General features: G+C 37.0%; 1 protein-coding gene across 1 annotated transcript in view; it reads left to right on the top strand.

Moving 5' to 3' along the window:
• The window catches only part of LOC145764311 (titin-like), a 208,059-nt gene that overhangs the window by 87,770 nt on the left and 99,700 nt on the right, over positions 1-20,589 (top strand). The window contains 28 exon segments of the mRNA XM_082575929.1: positions 154-286; positions 423-568; positions 1,086-1,302; positions 1,391-1,468; positions 1,971-2,283; positions 2,460-2,590; positions 2,662-2,796; positions 3,047-3,273; positions 3,719-3,838; positions 3,978-4,141; positions 5,204-5,361; positions 6,026-6,267; positions 6,625-6,748; positions 6,840-7,007; positions 7,636-7,733; positions 14,672-14,840; positions 15,103-15,250; positions 15,388-15,583; positions 15,776-15,965; positions 16,056-16,328; positions 16,404-16,517; positions 17,328-17,480; positions 17,749-17,893; positions 18,134-18,258; positions 18,526-18,725; positions 18,832-18,989; positions 19,605-19,789; positions 20,288-20,551. Of these exon segments, the coding sequence (XP_082432055.1) occupies positions 154-286; positions 423-568; positions 1,086-1,302; positions 1,391-1,468; positions 1,971-2,283; positions 2,460-2,590; positions 2,662-2,796; positions 3,047-3,273; positions 3,719-3,838; positions 3,978-4,141; positions 5,204-5,361; positions 6,026-6,267; positions 6,625-6,748; positions 6,840-7,007; positions 7,636-7,733; positions 14,672-14,840; positions 15,103-15,250; positions 15,388-15,583; positions 15,776-15,965; positions 16,056-16,328; positions 16,404-16,517; positions 17,328-17,480; positions 17,749-17,893; positions 18,134-18,258; positions 18,526-18,725; positions 18,832-18,989; positions 19,605-19,789; positions 20,288-20,551 (4,774 nt within the window).

Genomic DNA, 20,589 nt, shown 5'->3' with positions numbered 1-20,589 from the left:
TCACTTTTAGTCACAAATGCAAGTGCATAGTAAACAATCTTGAATTAAGATGCAACTACAAGTCAATCTTGCTAAACAAAACGACAACAATTTATTATGAGGCTTACACATTTCAAGAAAAGTAGCCTAAATTATTTTTTATTTTGTGTTTAGGACAAAAAATACAAAACCATTTCGCTGAAAGGATTGCGTCGTCTTATTGTGTTGGGCTGCACAAAAGACGATGATATGGTCTACTCGTGCGTGTTAGGTGACAAGAAAACAACGGCAGCCTTGACAGTTACGCGTAAGTGATTATGCAAAACTTGTTTGAGAACGCACGCAATTAAATATACTCTTTTGATTGTAAAAGTCATTGCAGAATTGTCTGTTTAAAGAATAACATCTTTTACAAAAAAAGCATAATTTTTGACGATGTTTAGCCGCAAAGACGCCAGAAACTGCCAAAGTTTTAGAAAAAAAGATTCGTCATATTGAAAAAGAAAAAGAGCCAGAACCGGAGACTGTACAACTGAAACCGATTCCTGGGCTGAAATTTATCAAACACTTACAAGATCTTTCAAGCGATGTGAGTGCAAAGTGGAGCTGTTTTTAATTGGTTGGTTAGGTACACGTAAGCTATTTGAAAAAAAAACGAGCAAGTTTGCTCGTTGTATTCACCACCGGGTGTCTCTGCCACTGGTGTCGAAATGTATTACAACCTGCAACACGAGAGGTGACAACTTCTGCAATCTCTGAGTTCTGAATAGAGGTACAATAAAATGCAGATCAGTTTATCAACTGCATATTCGACTACCCTTCTCACACAGAGCCTACAAGAATTCCTGCCTAACCCTTGTCCGTCGTCCAATTGTCTTATTTTCCTCTGAGTGCAAATAGTCTCTCCGCCATGTAAAGCTAATGATGACGTTTGTCCTCTGTGTAAGACGGAACGCATTGAACAAACCATCTCTTAATTTATACTGAAGGGTAAATTAGCAGCAGACTGATCTTCTCAAGTTTTGGACTGGAAAGAAAGTTCAGAATAAAATAAAAACAAACTTTTTTAAATGCAAATCTTTGATAATAATTGTTTTCTCTTGTAGATTGGTGAAAGAGCTGAAATTGCGTGCGAGCTTTCTCATTCCAAAGTGCCAGTATCTTGGTTTAAAAACAACGAAAGAATATACTCAAGCAAACATTGTAATTTGATTCAAAAAGATACCATCCATAAACTGGAGATTGACTCCACCTCTCTTACCGATTTTGGACACTACAAATGCAAAGCAATCCCCAATCCTGACGTCATAAGTTCATGTCATGGTAAATGACACCTTTGTATAGGCTAACATTTTGTAGTTTTCTCATTTGTAGCTTGGGCATTTTTAACAAGTTGTGTTGTATGTTTCAGTGACGCAATCCAAGACACAGAAAGGTTGGTGTTTTCTTGTGCATGCTTTTGACATCACTATTCACTATTCCAATGAGGGTTTGAAACTTTTTGAGAGAGCTACTGAGAGAATGAAATATTAAAAAAATGGTTATTCAAAATGTTTGATATGGTTGTTAAAATTAAAGGCTCTTGTTGAAGATTTTTACCAGAAGAACCATTGTCTGATTTTTTTATGCACTTTTACTATCTAGAGTAGTTCTACAAGTGTCTTATTCGAAAGCACTGCAACGTGTTTACGCTTGTCAATCGCCAACACAAATCGCCATTACAACTAACTTACACGAAAGAAGAAGACAAATGCTAAATCAAAACTAATGAAAAACATACGCAACAATTATACGAATGAAAAAAAATATTGATGATTTTCATCCAAATTTTAGCTTGTATGGAGTTAACAGAAATAGACATTTAAGTAAAACTGCATGATTATTTCGAAAACTATAGTAGGCTACAGTGTGCTTATCATGTGCCATGTTTCATTTTCTTTCTACAACCACGAAAAGTATACATCATTATATAAATTAATGCTCGACGATAGGCATTTCTTCATCGCCTACTTCATCATCATCATTGCCACAAACTGCATCATCACAATCACTTTCGTCATCGTTATCGTCATCGGATCCAAACGGACGTGCCTCTGCCCTACAAGAAGGTGCAGCGCCATACAAAGGAGCATCAACAAAACCGACTCCTCCAGAAAAAGACCACCCTTCGTTTAAGCAGGGAGTGCAGCCGAAGATCGAGTGCGTTGAGAACGATACTGTTGTTCTCGAATGCGAAACTTTGAATCCACAAGCAAAAGTCACGTGGTTACGCAATAATGAATTTCTCGACATAGAAAATGACAAGTGAGGGTGTTACTATTTTTTTTTGGAGTTACACTGTTATGATATTTCTTGATACACTTTTTAATTTATAGACTACGTATAAACGCTTTTTGTTCTATAAACATACAATGTAGTGTATACATATCCAAGCCATAAATCTATGTGTTGCTGTGAAGATTATTTTTGTTTGTCTTTAGCCGATTAGAGACGTCATCGGAAGGATGCCATCATTCCTTGATTCTAAAGGATGTCAAACTAGAAGACACCGCCGAGTATTCTGCGGTTATAGATGGCGTGACGTCGATAACACAAGTCGTAGTAGAAGAAGGTAATTTATGACGTTTTGCTCAGCTGCCCATTTTGTCTTTATCAACTTCAACACGTTCCTTGCTTTTGTAGAAGCGAAATTTATCAGCCAAGCTATCAAGCAAACCTGCCTGGAATATCATCAAGCCATATTTGAGTACGAGGTCAATCGGGACAACGTGGAAGTTGAATGGTTGTTTAAAGGAAAGCCAATCACAGATGTTGAAGGTAGCCTCATTGGTAGTAATTTTGTATTGCTATATGGTCAACTGGTGAGTTTGCGCATGTATGATTGAAATTTGAAAGTATGCCATCAATGTGGAAGTTACACATACAGAGCAAAATGCAAATGCTATTGTACAGTATTAGCAATTAGGCTGACAACCAGAATTTTTCTTGTAATAAAGCATTGATAAAATTTTGCTCGTGTGTTCTTGTGCGGTTTTCAGAGACAAATATCCACACACATTATTTCCAGGCAAATGTACCGTCAAGTCTAAAGGCAAAAAGAGGATACTTAAAATTGATGACGTTACTTCTGATGAAGCCGGAGATTACGAATGCCGCATACGTGGTCGTGATGCAAAGCTGCAGGGCAAACTTGACGTAAAAGCGAATCGAGTTGAGATTCTGAAAAGCATTCATGACGTATCGGTGGTCTCAGGGGAAAAAGTGATGTTTGAAGCTGAGATTAGTGATGAAAAGGTTTGCCGGTTTTTGACGATGGCTTGCATGTGATTGCTGTTTGCATTATCGTCGATATGTAGGCCTATTGTACACAACGTAGGCATAACACGATTATTATTATTATTATCGATCAGCATATTCATAAAGAAAAATTAATAAACTTTTTCAGACTCATTTGCTTATTATGCAGTGCACTTTGATGCTCAACGTATGAAAAGCATGTAGTATACGGAAAATCCACCTAAGTGTCAAAGCTCTGTCCCTTGGTTGAGGCGGTGATAAACATTTTACAAATTCCTAGTGCAACGGAGAATAATTCGCCCAGAATCAAGTCTGGGAAGATGCCACTTTCCATTGGTACATGTTTGAATGGAAAAATGAGTGGTAAAGACTTTTAGTAGGCTGTGAAATCCTAAAAACTAAAAAGAGCATGTTTGGATTAATAGCCATAATATTTATAAAGGTTCATTGCAAGTGGATGCTAGATGGAAAAGTTCTCACTGGGAAAGATGTTAAAACTTTGGAGGACGGACGACGTCGAATTCTCACGATATCTAACGTTGATGTTTCTCGTATAGGAAAGGTACGAATAATTTTTTTGCAAGGCCAACGTTAATAATATAAGTGCTCAAGTGAGAATGAAATAACCGTTGTACTTATGTAAGCAAATAAAGTTGCAACGTGTTGACTGTCGGTGTGTTCAGCACAACTTCTATTTGCAGGTTACAATGATAGCAGGTCCCAACAGTGATCAAGCATCACTTGAAGTAAAAGATGTCACTTCTCCATTCTTACAACGGCTTACTGACCAAACATTCCAAGAGAAATCTGCAGCAACATTTAAATGTACCGTAGATCCCGCTGATGCTGAAGTGACGTGGATGAGGTGAGAATTTTTTTACTCATTAGATGGTTGTTCTTACGTATGATGATTTTATAGCGACAGTTGTAACAATTTTAGTTTCCAAAGTTGGTACTTGCGGGTACGACCGTGGGAAGGTACTTGTTTCCGTCCCACTCATTGGATGACTGACAGAAAGTCAAATAGTAACCTATCAGCTCTCTGTTTAGCTTAGTTTACATACCCGAGATAAGCTATAAAGGACTATTTTTTATATTTAACTTTAAACTACATTTACATAGGCCCTACGTTTATGCTTGGCGTGGCTAACCATTTCATCAGCTAGAGAAAGTCATGGTCTTACAACTGTACAGTGCGGCCTAATGCAAATTGGCCTATACTGCATAGGATAAATTGTAAATGGCAAAGCTATAAAAAATCAGCGCAATGAAGCAATTGTGCAGCAATTAGATAGGATCGTATTGGAACCTCGGAGTTAGTTAGTTAGTGTACGGTTTTACGTCTTTTGCTCCTCGTATTGCTAGGGTTGGATGTCAGCAAATTTGGATCCGGCTGGATGGTGGCTTTCCACGTACTGCTATTTTAACGTTGGCTGCCACAAGGTCCCCCTTTCATAGGTCGCTTCGCACGTTATCACACCACGTCTGCATTGGTCGTCCACGTGGATTTGGCTTTTCTATTCCAGCGACTTAACCTTCTTAGGCCAGGAGTCTTATTTTCGCTGTACGTGGCCGTACCAACGGAGTCTCCTCCACCGTGCGACGTCTTCTACTTTGTGGATGCCAAGCTTTCTCAATTCTTCACTCGATACTTTGTCCGCCAGTCGCTTTGAGTATATTCATTTCACTATAGCATTATCAATATAGCTCAAATGCTTGATGTCATCCGCAGTGACTGGCCTCGTGTCACTGGCATAAGACATTACGCTTGTGACACACATGTTGTACACATGTCCTCTAATTAGGAAGGGGATACTACTGCTTGCCAAAATGGGAAAGAGCTCTGAGAAATTCTTCCGTGCGGACATGATTCCAGCACTGAAGAAGCTTGTAAAATCTAACGCTAATAAATGAAATATGTTTATAGAAACAAGGAGGTGATCTTACCGAGTGATGACAAATACGTCATGAAATCGGATGGCAACCAGCGCATTCTTGTGGTGAAAAATGTGACATATGATGATGAGGCGACTTTTGCGTGCTCATATCAAAACGTCAAGACTGCTGCAAAGCTCTCAATTGCAGGTAGGCATACAAGAGAGGCATGGTGGCGAAGAGACAGTGTATTCTCGATTAATCATGAAAAAAAACTTTTAAACTGTTAGATGCACTTTGTAGATCAGATCTAGGCTACAGCATTGATACAATGTCTGCAAATTATTCTTTCAGACGTTCTCGTAAAGTCTACATCAGGACTGAAAAGAGCATAGCTTTGTGTGCTGTGAACTAAGCTACTTTTTTTGTAAACACTGACACTGTGTTCTGTAAAGTTTTATTAATACAGTAGTAAATTCCAATCAAGGTAATTTTATAAGTAAAACAAAGAGCTGGAAATTTTGATAACATTTGTCAACTATAAACTTGCCACAAGACTGCAGGCTACTTTTTCTGACAGCGACTTTTCTCTCATTATCCTCATATTCTCATTTGTGTATCTCAAGCGACTATAGCGCATGGGTCAGGCTTGCAAACAAGAAATAACAATAAATGATTTTTTATTTATAAGAAATAGTGTTAACCAATTGTTGGCACAATATTAAAAGAAACACCTTTGACGTGTCATATGCATATCTACTTTTGTGTGTCTCCAATTTTTATGAAAAAAAATTGTAGGCTATCGAAATTAAATGAAATCAACAATCTTCCAAACATTGAAACTTTGTTAACTTGTGGTAATGCATATTTACAGCGCGGTTGGTTGAGTTTGTGGAGCCTCTCAAGGACCAAGTTATACCTGTTAATGAAAACGCTACTTTTTCGTGTGTCCTCAACTACTATGACGTTGCTGTGAAGTGGTTTAAAAACGGCCACAATCTTCAAAACTGTCGCGACATTTCTATTGAAAGTGATGGAGCCAAACACAGCCTCGTTTTGAAAAACGTTAGCGAAGACGAAACGGGATCTATTTCAATTATTGCTGAAAACTTGAAGGTAAAAACTGAATTTGAGTTCTTATAATTTGAAAAGATTTTAGTGTATCTGCAACAAAATGCGCCTTTGCGGTTCTATGACTTTTTTTTTTGCAAAAAAAGTTAATTTATCTGCAATAGACTATAGACAAATCGATCAATACTTTTTTACTGTTTCACAAAGAACGTCAATTGAACTTCAAAGAAAAAAAAGAAACATCAAACTTTATAAAGTCACCAAGTTAATTTTCACCTCATCAGTTGCTAACAAAATAGGCTATAGCTCCTGCATCATTAAACTAAAGTTGTTGTATTTTTGCAGAATCAATGCTGAATTTAAAAAGTGTATAAAAATTAAATCGCGTTTATTTTTATTCAGGCTGAGGTCGTGCTCGAAACTGTTACATCAGATCTAACCATTGTAGAAGGTTTGAAAGACCAAGAAGTTCTAGAATCCGACTCAGTCACTCTCATGTGTATTCTCAACAAACCAAACATTTCAAGTAAGTTATTTTCTGTTGGCCTATGGTGTAATGTAAGCGTAGAATAACATTAGGCCACAACCATTTTTCACGTGAAATTACTTCCTTTCAGGCTCATGGTTTCAAAATGGAGTCAAGCTTTCACGATCGGAAGGAGTCTCGATTAGAATGGAAGGAACAAAACATTACTTGACCGTTAAGAATTTAAGCACTTACGATTCCTCTCAATTTTCATTTGCTGCTCATGGTTGTCAGAGTGCAGCAGTTATTACTGTGATAGGTAAATGCTGTATAAATAGGCCTACTGGATTGCTTGTAGATAAACGATAAACCAAAGTTTTTAGTACATTTTCACAATGACGTTTTATTCAACTAATCTATGCAGCATTGCAAAAACGATGAAGCCCACTTACAATGATGTTTAATCAATGTTGATATGAGTCAACTGCTTGGCTGTTTTTTCTGCTCTCACATGTTATCTTTGGCTATGTTTCGATAAAGTTGCCGCGCTAGTTACAAAATTTGAAAGATAACCACAATAATATTTACCCAACTTGGAAACCACCGATATAGGCTTATGACACAGCTACACTACAGCAGGCTACACTCTATAGGCCTAGTAGCCTACAGCAGCCAGATAATTAACCTAGCCCAGTAACTTGTAGGCCTCTCTCGATTAATTGGATCCAAGGAGGCAATCGCCCCTCCTAAAAAATAGAAACGTTACTCTATTTACGGTGTTTTTGCAAGGTTGGATTAACATGTAGAGTTAGGCCTACACATTATTGTATTTTGTTGAAATCGCCCCCCTAAGGTTACTTGTTGGATCCGCCCCTGGCTTCCTAGCCTATGCATTAAAACAACAGTAGCTTATTGTGTTTTAGCTTTAACTTTTGATCTTGTCTTAGAACGTCCTATTGCTTTCACCAAGAAGCTCCAACCTGTTGTGGTCACTGAAACCGGTGTTGCAGAGTTTTCTTGTGAAGTCAGCCGTCCGTACGGAAAGGTGGGGAACTAACTTTTAAAGTGATCCAGTAGCACCTCTAGACAACAAACTAGTCGTATTTTACATTGATTCAACATTTGGAGTTTCTGCTCACGTTAAATTAATGTAAAAAAGGCGGATTTACTGGCTAAGTTGTTTACAAATAGGCCTACCTAAGTTATCTATGAAATGTTTAAACCAAACCTATTGATTCTGGTGAAGTGTTGTGAAAGTTGCCCTTCAAAATTGCGTGACTCAGAACCAAAATTTGCATCCTTTCTTACGTCTCTGGCATCTTTACGTTTCTGACAACGAGACAACAAAGTAGCCTAACCATACCGTCTACAAGTCAGTTGCCACTCTGACATAGTAATGCCAATAGATAACCTGTTCAGTAGGCTTAGCCTACGTATCACGACTATAGTCGTGCAACTATGAGTAAACACTCAAACTTTTTTTATATGTTAAAGAACGTATGGGTTCGCTCTTACGTTAATTGTTTTAAAACAGTAGAAAAAATGTGGTCACCTAAAACTCAATCATACGTATAAGGTAATGCCAGTTTTCCGAAATAGTCTGATATTTCACTTTTATTCTTTCCTTCAACCGCACTGCATATAAGCTGGTATTTAGAAAATTTTATTTAGTATGTTATGCCATCTGAGGATGCGCATTGTCATGGTGCGCGAAACGTCAGTGAAGCAGTAATATAACTTGTATCTTTCTACTTTTGCTTTTGCGTCCATCAGATGAACGTTGTAGTAATGAATGCTAGAAAAGGTGGATGGGACTATCGTAGGTAAACATTAGAACAGGACCATAGATTTAACGAAAAAGAAATGTGTTTTATGCTGCTGATTCTTCTCTTTCTAAAATGTTAGTCTCTCATTTTATTTTCTCGTTTTCATCAATCACACTTTTTTTCCCAAGAGTTTATGCATCTTTTGCTTGTTGACTCGATGGTCATGTTCTAATGTTTAAATAGCCCACACATTGGAAACACAGTAGGGGAATAACCGTTATAAACACATTTTTCGACTCACCAAACCAATGACCAAACCAGACATTTTGAGCTCAAAATTATTAGGCTGTTTACGAAGTAGTTATGTCTGCGGTACTGGTTGCTGTGGTGGCAATCGAAGAGCATTGTTTCATGGCAGGTGGTATCAGGGTTAAGGTTATGCTTAGGGTTTTACTTTCTTCACAGAACTTCAAGATTTTCCAAATCACAAATTTTTGTCTTCTACAGCCTTAAAGTTTTTTCAAATTAGGGAAAAATTTCCTTATCTGGCAACACTACTGCCGTAGATGTAGCACTCATATTTTTTATTTTAAAGTGGCCCTACCAACGGTACTGATTTCCATGGTTGCAATCAAAGAGTTTCGTGATATGGAAAGTATTGCCAGGGTTAGAGTTATGATTATGCTTAGAGTGAAGTTTAAGTTTTTCTCTTTTCCCAGAACTTCAAAATTTCTCAAGTCATAAGCTTTTGTCTTCAACAGTCCTAAAGTTTTCTCAAATTAGACCAGAAAGTTTTTTTTATCTGGCAACACTAATGATGTAGATATAGCCATGTCAGCATGACATTGGTCTAGAAAAAACGATAAGTAACAAATTGCAAACTTTAAGACATGCTTGAAATGGAAATAAGATAGCCTAATAAGTTAAGCAATTTGACTCGGTCTGTTTGCCATAAAAAGACAAAAAATCCTGCATTTGCTTGACTTGTAAAGACAGACTAACTTTTATTTGGAATAATCACAGTTGCTTCAAGATTTTTTGTGCAAATATTTCTTTTCATTCTGTAATTCTCAAATTAGCTTCAAGGCTTTCTTTAGCCTTAACCACTGAATGTTGCTATGCTATATGATAGCCTATCTGTTTATCTTACCTCAATGTCCTCAAAAAAGATTAAAGTTCTTGATGGTAGTCTTCTTTTGATCTGATTGATTGATTGGTATATCTGAGTATGTTCACCATGCTAACTATTAAATTTATAATGTGATTTAGGCCATGTTACTTTGCAAAGGTTTCAGATGTTGTCTTCATTAGGTAAATATTTCAGATTCAAATATTTTGTTGATTTCATCAGAGTATTGCTGGAAATGATGTAGTAGTAATGTCCATGTGACCAGTGTTTCATTCATTGCAAGACCTATAGCACACTATGTTCGACAAACTTTTCAAGACCAGTATCTTTTTAGCAAATTTGCATTTTCTTGGTAGCATGAAAAAAGCTATTAATACAATTAGTGTTCAGAATTTTTCATGTCATTGAAAATTCAGTTACTACTATTTTTAGAAGTTGGTAGATATATGGTAGCCTACCAACTGAACATATTTTTGAGGATTGAGATTATAGTTTTCATCATACTTAACAGTAAATTACAACTAAATTAATACAAACATAAAATTTGCAAGTATGTAAATGTTCTTGTTATGTGTGGCCAGTGCTGTGTTAAGCTCTTGGTGGGCCCCGGGGCCAAAATAATTTTGGGCCCCTTATCGGCAAGCAGACTTATGATAATATAGTGTGTATGTTAACTGCACTGATATGGAAAGGTGGTTCACTTCACTAGACTTTCTCACCAGCTGAGAAAACAATACAAATGTAAATAAGAGCAAACACAGGTCCAGCAAGTCATAGCTACACCTTTGCTTGCAATGAAAGCCAAAAGTGTTATCGATTTCTAAACATACTGGCAACGGTCATGAAGCGTAGGGGTCATTCAACCCAGATCTTATATCAGTAGCCTATATATCACACAGTAGAAGTTAGCATAAAAATTTGACATGCTTATCACATTGAGTTCATACAATTTTTTATATCGGACAAGAATTGACAAAATTATGAGAATTTGAAATTGGTTAGTTACATTTGAAAGCAATTTTTTCCAAAAATTACAATTGGCATCTGAAATTTCACTAACCTATTATTTTTAAATGTATAGCCATAACATAGCAAAACAGTTTAGAAGTGCAAAAAATAAAGTGAATTCACAAATGCTTTAACAAACAACATTTTAACACTTTCACCAAGTGGTAATTATGTTTTGCCTTATAGGATCACTGGGGTGGAGGCTGACTTGGTGACCTCATAAGGTCTTTCGCTTCCTTCCTCTCTCACTTTTATGTAATGTACCAGTGCATTTGGTGTAATATTTTGTGAAAAAACATAAACCAGTGATTGATTGATTAAACCACTCACCATTACAATACTTTCAAAAAGCTACCCAAGTACGGTACCCATTCAAAATGCTAACATGAAAACTCAAGTGTACTCAAAACTCAAATGTGCATAATCAGGAACTTTAGTATGATAAAAACAGTAGTTACCAATCTAGTGATATACTTTCAATTCACAACAGAACAGTGGTAATTTATAACAGCACAGAATGGCGTACATGGTTTATTAACTAGGCCTACTCACACAAGATACACTATTATTAAAAACCTGTTGTTAATCATGCTACATTTCACTAAAACATTTTTTTTATTAATTGCTTTATTTTTGGAACATTGTGGTTGTTGAATTTAAGAAGCACAATTATTATGAGCAGCAGTTGCTGTAATCTAACTGTTGAATTAACTTTACTACATGTAATTATTTTTTTCATATGCAAACACCATTGGTCATGCTAAAAACAGCTGTTATTGGAATGGTGCATGGGAATGAATGCTGACTTGTGATAAAGTTATTAAACTTCATCTACATATGTTGCAACTACTTCACAGGAATCACAGCATACATAAGAAAATTACTATGAACTTTAACAAAACGGAGCAATATTTACAGTGCAACACTAGTTAAGAGGTTTCTAGGTAAGGTCTAACAGCTTCATTACTCACTGACAACTTTGCAGTACTTAGAAAGCCTTCATAGGTTACTGGTGCTTAATGAAATGTTGTAATGCTTACTGCACAATAACTACTACCTAGTTAAACTTTTATAACTTCATAAACAACCATCAACCCAGCAGTGTACAGAACACAGCAGAAATATAATTTATAGTAAACACAGGTCTATCAAGTTATACCTTCATCTTTGCTTGGAATGAAAGAAATGAAATATAAAGCAGCAACGATTTGAAATCACAAACAAAATCCTGGCAACTGTCATAAAATACTTATTATACTGGTATCTAAATGTATGCTGGTTACACTTGCCGATAGCTACCTCTGTAAAGTCAGGGATATTTATAATTACGGGATTGTAAATGCTAAAAGTGAAATGCTAATTAATCTATGAGAAATGCTAGCCTATTTTGTTTACTGTTTACAATTTTTTAGCAGTAAACAAAATATGACTGCAGAAATGGAATAGGCTACAAATAAGACAAACATTTTTATGGCCTACATCTAAAGGCAGGTGAATTGATTATTACACTACTCAATTTCCGCTGTCCGCTTATTACTTGCTGACCTTTGGGGTAGTTTTTTAATTGTTTGCCTTACTTTTGGTGGTTGTTCTTCAGCTTGTGGCCTGCTGGTCACTTTATCTGGTTCTTACCACAGCAATTAAAGACATATGGGTAAAGATCGCATTAAATGCTTCATGGTTTCTGGTACATTCAAGGTTTAACATTTGGCTCAACATAACTTTTGAAAAAAAAAACTATGCAAAGAGCTTTGAGAAAAACATTCCCTTGTTTGGAACATCTGCAAAACTTTTGCAGCACGTCTGCACCATTGGTAATCATAGTAAACGAATGTACTTCAATGGCAATAATGGTAAAGCAAAGTTTGCTTGGTTCTGACAAACCTCCATGGTCAGCCATTTCAAAGAATTCCTCTTTGAGAGTTTTGTTTATAAATTTGAAATGTTCAAAGCAAGAATGTCGCTAGTTCAAACAAGACATCTTCTTTATGAAATGCTGAATAAAATCTTGGTACATAGCAAGGTTACACCATTCTAGAACTAGACTACCAGTTGTAAACCAGTAACATTCACTTTGAAGTTAAGCTTAAGAAAACAAAACACCCTGTAAAACCAAAACGTTAAGCTAAAAGTGCAACAGCCTTAATGCAGCTTATGACACTTCAAAAAAGACTTTTACCTTGCAAGTTATACCAGTAGATGTAGAAAAATACTTTATTGTTAAAAGGGATATCAATAGACCAACCAAACTTTCAGCTAGTCCAGTATTACAAAAAGTATTTTATGTGTCTTGTTTAGTTATTGGCAGACTTCAAAATCAATCGTACCTCATTCTTAAAGTTTATGCTAAAGAGAAGCTAACCTACAAAACATGAATGCTTTCACCTTACCCGGTATGCTAAAGAAAGGTTTCAATCTATGCTTTTGCAAAATTTAGACAAGGCATTGCAATTAAGTTATGCAAATGTCTTATATAATTTGCCCATTTATGACAATCATTTGAAAATGAGCTGTCTACTTCGTGGTTTAACAGTAGCTTACAAAGTATGGTGATCCTACCAGTGTATAAGTGGTTTCAGTTCAACAGTTGCCAATTCCAAAGTTCTACCACAAAATACGAAAAAATAAATAACCAAAACAATTAAAACACATTTATCTTAAACACACCTTTGTGGGAATTGGGCCCGTCTTGACTTCAAGTATTCAATTACAACCAACCTGTTTTATTTCAAATATATACAGGTAATTTTACTAATGTTGTCGTATTTTAACTTTTCTTTAAGATAATGTGGTGTTTTTAGAGATGTTTCATGGTATAAGGGCCCAGCATCTCATTGGTACCGGGCCTAAATTATCTTCTTAATGGACAAGTAGGCTACACGCAGTAAACTTTAACAACTAAAAAACACATTGTTACTGAAACGCAAAAGTCTATTACCTGTGGGCCCCCTGAAATTCCATCACAAAATAACTACAACACATTTATTTTAAACACACCTTTGTGGGAATTGGGCCCTTCTTGATTTCAAGTATTCAATTGCAACTAACCTGTTTCGTTTCAAATACAAATGATTTTACTAATGTTGTCGCAGCCTATTTTAACTTTGATTCAAGATAATATGGTGGTTTTTGAGATATTTCAGTATAAGGGCCCAGGCCCGGCATCTCATTGGTACCGGACCTAAATTATCTTCTCAATGGAAGTACACGCAGTAAACTTTAGCAGCTAAAAAACATGCCACTGACGCGCAAAAGTCTATTACTTGTGGGCCCCCTGAGATGGTGGGCCCGGGGGCCGGGCCCCCCTTGGCCCCCCCCTTGACACAGCACTGTGTGTGGCTGTAATATATCTGAAGGAACAAACAACCTTTTTGAAAAGACTTCAATATAACATGCAGCAAAAAAACAACATCAAAAAAGAATCCTGCGTTTGTGCTCAACATGCATGCAATTAAATATTATTGATTGATCAACAGGCAAGCAGGTTCTTGGAAAGAGAAACAGTTTATACAGTCATTGCTTTCTAAATAATTTTACTGTTGTTCCCATACTTTTGGTTAAACATGAATTATACATATATTATGCGGCTATTAGGTTGTGCCAAGCATTCATTGCTCTGCTCAGGTTGAACTTAACACCTTTGCAAAGTTGGTAGGAATGTCTTTTCCAAACTATTCTTCTTCAACCAAATTAAAAAAAAACTGAAAACACTTTGTGTAGGCCTATAGCAATTTTTGTGAAAGATATGGTTTAAATTTACTATAACACCAAGCTTCGAACATCACTTTACAAAATCGGATTATTTGTTGCAAGTACTCACCAATTTTCAATAAAAAGTTGTGTGTGATTTTTATACCTTTAAAAGTGAAAGAAAGAGACCTGATAGAAATTGTACTGACACAACAACACTGTAGCCAAACCATATTTTTGTACGTTTAGATTAAACCAAGCCCCTCATAGAAAAGTAAACAAAATCCATTGTAGAATCGTTTTTGGAGAAGTGGAAATAAAAAAAAAAATACATGCAGTATAAACATTATAAATTTTAACCTTCATTTCAAAGTTTCAACTTCATCATAGGTTACGTGGTGGAAAGGAGACGAAGAAGTGAAAAGTGGCGATCGAGTTGAGCTTGTGGAGGAAGGATGTTGGAGAAGACTGGTTATTCTCAAGACGTCTTACAACGATGAAGCCGAGTACTTGTGCAAGTGTGAAAGTGATGTCACCAAGTCATCTCTCACCGTAGCAGGTTTGTTGTTACGCATATTGTACTCCGCTCATCTGCTGTACCGGTATGTCATGAGTCATGACTAAAGATTCGGGTATTAGGCTACATTCAAATCTGTAAATACAAGTGTATTATATTGTCTTTATTTGAACCATTTTCTTCGCCAGCCCAGGGGTCGAGAAGCTCTGCCGTTTACCATCCTTAGGTGATGGCAGTAACTCGGCCTATATCGCTTGGTACATCACAGTTTTTCTTTCATAAATTGGTTATAATTTCTCTGCAGGCCGTAACGTTAAGATCCGACGGGACATTGTGGACATCGAGGCTAACTTAGGAGAGTCAGCCACTTTCGAGTGTGAGATATCACATGATGACGTCAAGACAAGATGGTACTTGAATGGAGAAAAAATCAAACCTAACGAAAATGTTACGTAAGTTTAGACACATCGCTGTAGGTTGTTTTCTTTTTGTATTTTTTCACCGATTTAAAAATATTTTATTGTTAAGAGTTTATTAATGCGCCTGCATCTACACTGGTATTGTTTACATGATCTTTCCTTTCTTGCAGTATTGCCTCAGTGGGACGAAAGCACAGGCTGTCAATCGCAAATATTTCAGCTAACTTGTCGGGAACTATAAAATTTGTGGCCTCCAAAGCCGAAAGCTCAGCTTTACTGATTGTCTTGGAACCGCCTGTTGAATTTGTATCCCCCATCAATGACATGGCGGTTGAAGAATGGGCTCAAGCGATATTCCAATGCGAGGTGAGCCGATAAATGGAGAACAACGTAGAGCATGTGACGTTTCACTATGAATTGCCAAACCTGACGTGACTGTTTGAATGCTTAGGTCTTACCGTTTTTGCTTTTGTAAGCCTGCAATATTATGGCCCTTCGGTGATAAGTACGATGAGATATTGTGCATACGTCTTAATGTGACGCATCCTATTTTAAAAGGTATCACGGCCTAATGCTGTAGTTCGCTGGTACAAAGGAAGGGCGCTTATTCGTTCAAACGAAAAGTATGAAATAACAGAAGATGGATGCCAGAGGAAATTGCTGATAAAACAATGCATCTTTGATGACGAGAAGAAGTACACTTGCGACAGCGACGATGCAAGAACTACTGCTAAGCTAACCGTGCAAGGTAGGAAAAGCTTATCACAATCTAATGTAAATATAACTTTGGTAAAACTAATTCAAAGGATTGGCGCTTAACCGCGAACCTATTCGGCAGCTCGCGCGATCAAGTTCTTGAAGGAATTGCCGGAGAGAACCGAAGCCATAGAAAGGGAAGAAGTGAAATTTGAGATTGAACTTTCGCACGACAACGTTGACGTGCTGTGGTACAAGAATGGCGCCAAAATGTCGCGTGGAAAGAACGTAGACATTAGCAGTGATGGACGCAAGCATTACCTGATCATTCACCACGTTAGCATGGAGGATTATGGAGTGGAAGTAATGGCACACGCAGAAGAAGAAACGTCTATCACAAATCTCTTCATCGATGGTGAGAAACTTAGCGAATTGTTTTTGCGTTTTTCACCTTTTGCTTTCTCCGTTTTACACTGATTTTTATTTCTAGAAATTAAAGTTGAAATTGTGAAAGGCCTCGTGGACACGACCAAAATAGAAAAGGAAGACGCCACATTTTCTGCTACCACTAACTACAGCAACGTACCGTGTGCTTGGTACAAAGGTAAGTTGCGTATTTTGGCTATCTTAACGTTTTTTTAACAGTACATTGATTTCCCGATAAGTCGTTTCTTCCAGCTTTTGACAATACTGTACCGATATTTCTCAGTTTTTCTTGCTTTCCATTTTGAGATGACGGTTGGTTTCATTGAGTTGAACGGAATATACCGTTGTTCCATTGCCATGAGCTGGCTTCACAAATGGAAATGTCTAAGTAGTCTGCGTTATTTCGAGGCAGAACACTTTTTATATTCATTTTTCTGTTCGTAAGCAGACAAAGTTTTCAAAAATGTTTTCAGTAGATATTCAATTCTCCTCCATTCATACCATCACATAATGTGCAATATAGGAACATGAGGTTAGGCTATTTTATTGTATATATTGTGTGAATCGCACAACGATTCATGTGTCATACGGTAGTGTACAAGATATTGTATTAAACAAGTTAGAAAGTCGATTAGGTTAATTTGAACTTTAGTTAGATTTTAAATTACCTGCACGGACAGATCAATTTTTAATTAGCAACATTGTAATCCGATCATTTTAATCAATCCTTATTTTTATAAAGTACTCACATGCTTAGGCTAAATCAAGTTTTTTTTATACTATTTGGGAACTAATGCCCTGACATGTTTCACGTAGATTGCCGAAATTGCCAAAGTATTTAACATGTTTTACGTAATTGCCAAAGTGCGTTAAAATGTTGATTTGTCGAATGCCGTTCAAGCTTACTTTGGTAACTTGTTGCTTTTATCGCTGTCACTTCTCGTTTGCATTCTGCGATCACGTGATTATGAGAGGAATGGTTTTGCAGATGACGTCAAGTTGGTGAAGAGTTCCAAGTGCGAAATGACCGATGACGGGAACGTACACATACTCAAGCTCATGAACTGCGCACTAGAAGACTGCGCAGATATTAAGTTTGTTTCAAAAACTGCGGAGTCATCAGCGAGACTTACCGTGATTGGTGAGCTAATGTTCACGAAATAGTAATTTTTGTGATTTAGCATTCATTTTTTTGAACTAATTTATAGATTGTCATATTTGTAGCGTAGGTATGATTTCTAAATGATCATATCACGGCGTTTAGGACGAGCTCATGCAATTTGATAAAAACAATTAGCAATAAATTGCATGAAAGAAACTGCCGCTGTTTGGTTGAAATCCATCGTGTTACCACTGTAGTGCATCTGCTGGTTTCGTACATGACCAAGGGATTGCTTTTAACATTTCAGAACCACCAGTGTCCTTCCCGAAGTTACTCGATAACGAAATGACGCGGGAAGAAATGGATCGCATAGTCCTGGACTGCAGCGTCAGTCGTGCCAACGCAAACGTCGTTTGGACAAAAGATGGAATTCCGATCGAAAATGACGCACGGTAAGCAGCAAGCACAGACAATAATTATTTATGACTTTTTGGCGAGAGTTTGTTTACTGTTCTTTAGAAATGTGTCTGGACTACTTTTCCTAACATGAAAAATGTCTTTGCCGTTACGGATAGTAATCTTTGCCTAGTAAATCCTATACTTTGATTTCAACATGAATATTTAGGTTACACCGTGGATATGTGTTCACATCTAACAGTTTGATGTCATGGTGATGTTGCTTTGTTTTGCAGATACGTCATAGAATCAAAGGAGACAATTCGCCGTGTCCTTATGGCAACAGCTGCTGTGTACGACAGTGGGCTGTGGAAATGCGACGGAAAGGATTCAGCAACGACATGCCAGCTTCTTGTGCAAGGTTAGATCAACACATTCCATCGTTCCCTTTGCAAGAAGACAATAACAGTTAAATTTTATGTTTGTTACAGGGCGGCACAAAGTAAATTTATATTGAATTGCGGCATAGTGCGCATATACCAATACAACATATTGTACTCACTACTTTTATCACCGCAGCTCCAATACTTTTTCACTCAATATCTAGCCCTAATACGCTATTTGTAAAATTATTAAAAGGTGTTGATGCATTCAAAGCAATTCATTGATTGATTAAATGTTTTTTCAGAACTAAACATCCAGTTCGTTCACTCATTGCGTTCTATGACTGTGAAAGAAAACCAGGACGTCATGTTGGAGTGTGAGATCAACACGGCGAAACCAGTTACGGTTGAATGGTTTCACTTCAGTGATTTGATCGTTTCCAACGACAAGATGACGATCAGCAGGGACGGTGGAAGGCTGCGATTGGTCGTGAAAGACGTCACTGTGAGTGCCTACTATTGAAAGAAAATGAATGACAGAAAACAATAATAGAAGATGCTGAATATCTGTGATTGTATTGTTAGCTTCAACTTTGTTTTCAACCCTGTAGGTTCGAGAAGATGGCCACTACATGTGCAGAGTGCGCGGTGTCGAGTCGATTGCTAAAGTCGAAGTGATGCAGAAAGCCAACAAGATAGTCGGCGAGTTAAAAAATGTCACAGCAACCGAGCTCCAACCATCTGCTGTCTTCACATGCGTCTTGCAGAGGTTGGTTGTCGCTAAACAATAATAAAAGTAACCAATCTCATAATTTCATTTCTCTATCTGGTTGTTTCAAAATTATGTTTTAATGAAGGCCTAACGCAGATCGGATCAGATTTTCGTCTGACGAAATCGTTCTTGCTTGCGTCTGAAACTCTAAAAAATACATACCTGTTGGCAAACATCACAATAGCTCTACAAGCAATAAATGAATAGTTTAACACGGATAGTTTGATGGGGGAATTGATATCTTCAAAATCACCCTTTTGAGGAATGATCCAGGCAATTTTGCATGCTCACAGTCTTGGAACCAATGTGATCACCACGATTTGCACCGCAAAGTTTTGCGTGCAAGTGAAGTATTTTTTAAGTATTCTATCCGTAACGTATCGTTCCATGTAAAACTCTTTTTGCTCCGGCCGCTCAACTGTGCACACCAAGACCAAACTCTAAAATAGTTTTGATTAATGTTACATTTTTTTGGTTATGAAACCAAGATTGACTTGGGCGAACAACGTTTGTTGGCTTCTTAAAATATATTTACTTTTTCTACAAGTCTTACGAAGTCAAAAATGAAACACCGGTTAGTTTATGTGAAGTTGAATTTTTTTGCATATGTAGCGATATTGGGAGCGTCAAGTGGTTGAAAGATAATAAGCAAGTCAGTCTACGAAGCGACAAATACGAGGAGGTTTGCTCCGGGAAGGAACGTTCCCTCATCATTAAAAATATCTCGAAATCAGACAAAGGAAAATACGCTTGTGTCTGTGTTGACTCAAAATCAAGCGCCCAGCTCTCTGTGAAAGGTGAGAGTTAAATTTTTTTTCGGGTGTTCTTCAGTGTAAGCTTTATTTGTAAAGTAAAAATTGGAAAGCTGTTTGTTGTAAGAAAAGAATTGACTTCCTCCAGGGCGCAAATTAAAATCATGATACTATTTTTTAAATCAGCTGCTACCTTTTTCTAGATTTCTTTATCATGCTTTAAGAGATAAACAGGTTACTATTTACAGTCGGCCATAGGTCTTCAAATAATGATGTTACAGATTATCCTTATACAAGTTTAACAGTAAACGTTCGCTGTTTACTGTATAACCATTCCCACTCTTTCACCTGTGTTTTGTTCTATGTTTGAAGTTTATACATTGTCGCTGAAAACGGTCAAAGATGGGTTGAAGGCAGGTTTTTGTACTTTACAGCTGCTTGAAAGTGTATCGCAAATTTTGATTCACTCTGATCAGTTGAACTAAAACAAACGCTACTGATTGAACTGGTCCTTTATTATTTCCCTAACATACTTTTGTTTAGATGGAGTGAAATTCACCAAAACCCTGGAAGACGCATCTGTATTTGAAAAAGATGGAATCTTATTTGAATGCAAAATATCTGACCCGAAAATCCAAGTCAAGTGGTTCAAAGACGATCAACTGATAGTGGCTGATGAACGGATTATTATTGAAGGAAAAGAGAAAAGTCATTCACTTTCTATTCCATGGACGAACATGGAAGACACTGCCACCTATCAGGCAACCGCTGGCTTCGCAAAATCATCAGCAAAATTGATCGTGAAAGGTCATATAACAATTACTTCCATGTGAAACTATAATAAT

Source organism: Aplidium turbinatum, chromosome 2 (assembly GCF_918807975.1).
Source record: "Aplidium turbinatum chromosome 2, kaAplTurb1.1, whole genome shotgun sequence".
Taxonomy (NCBI): domain Eukaryota; kingdom Metazoa; phylum Chordata; class Ascidiacea; order Aplousobranchia; family Polyclinidae; genus Aplidium; species Aplidium turbinatum.
The sequence above is the reverse complement of the archived record's forward strand: the minus strand, read 5'-3'. Positions and strand labels throughout refer to the sequence as shown.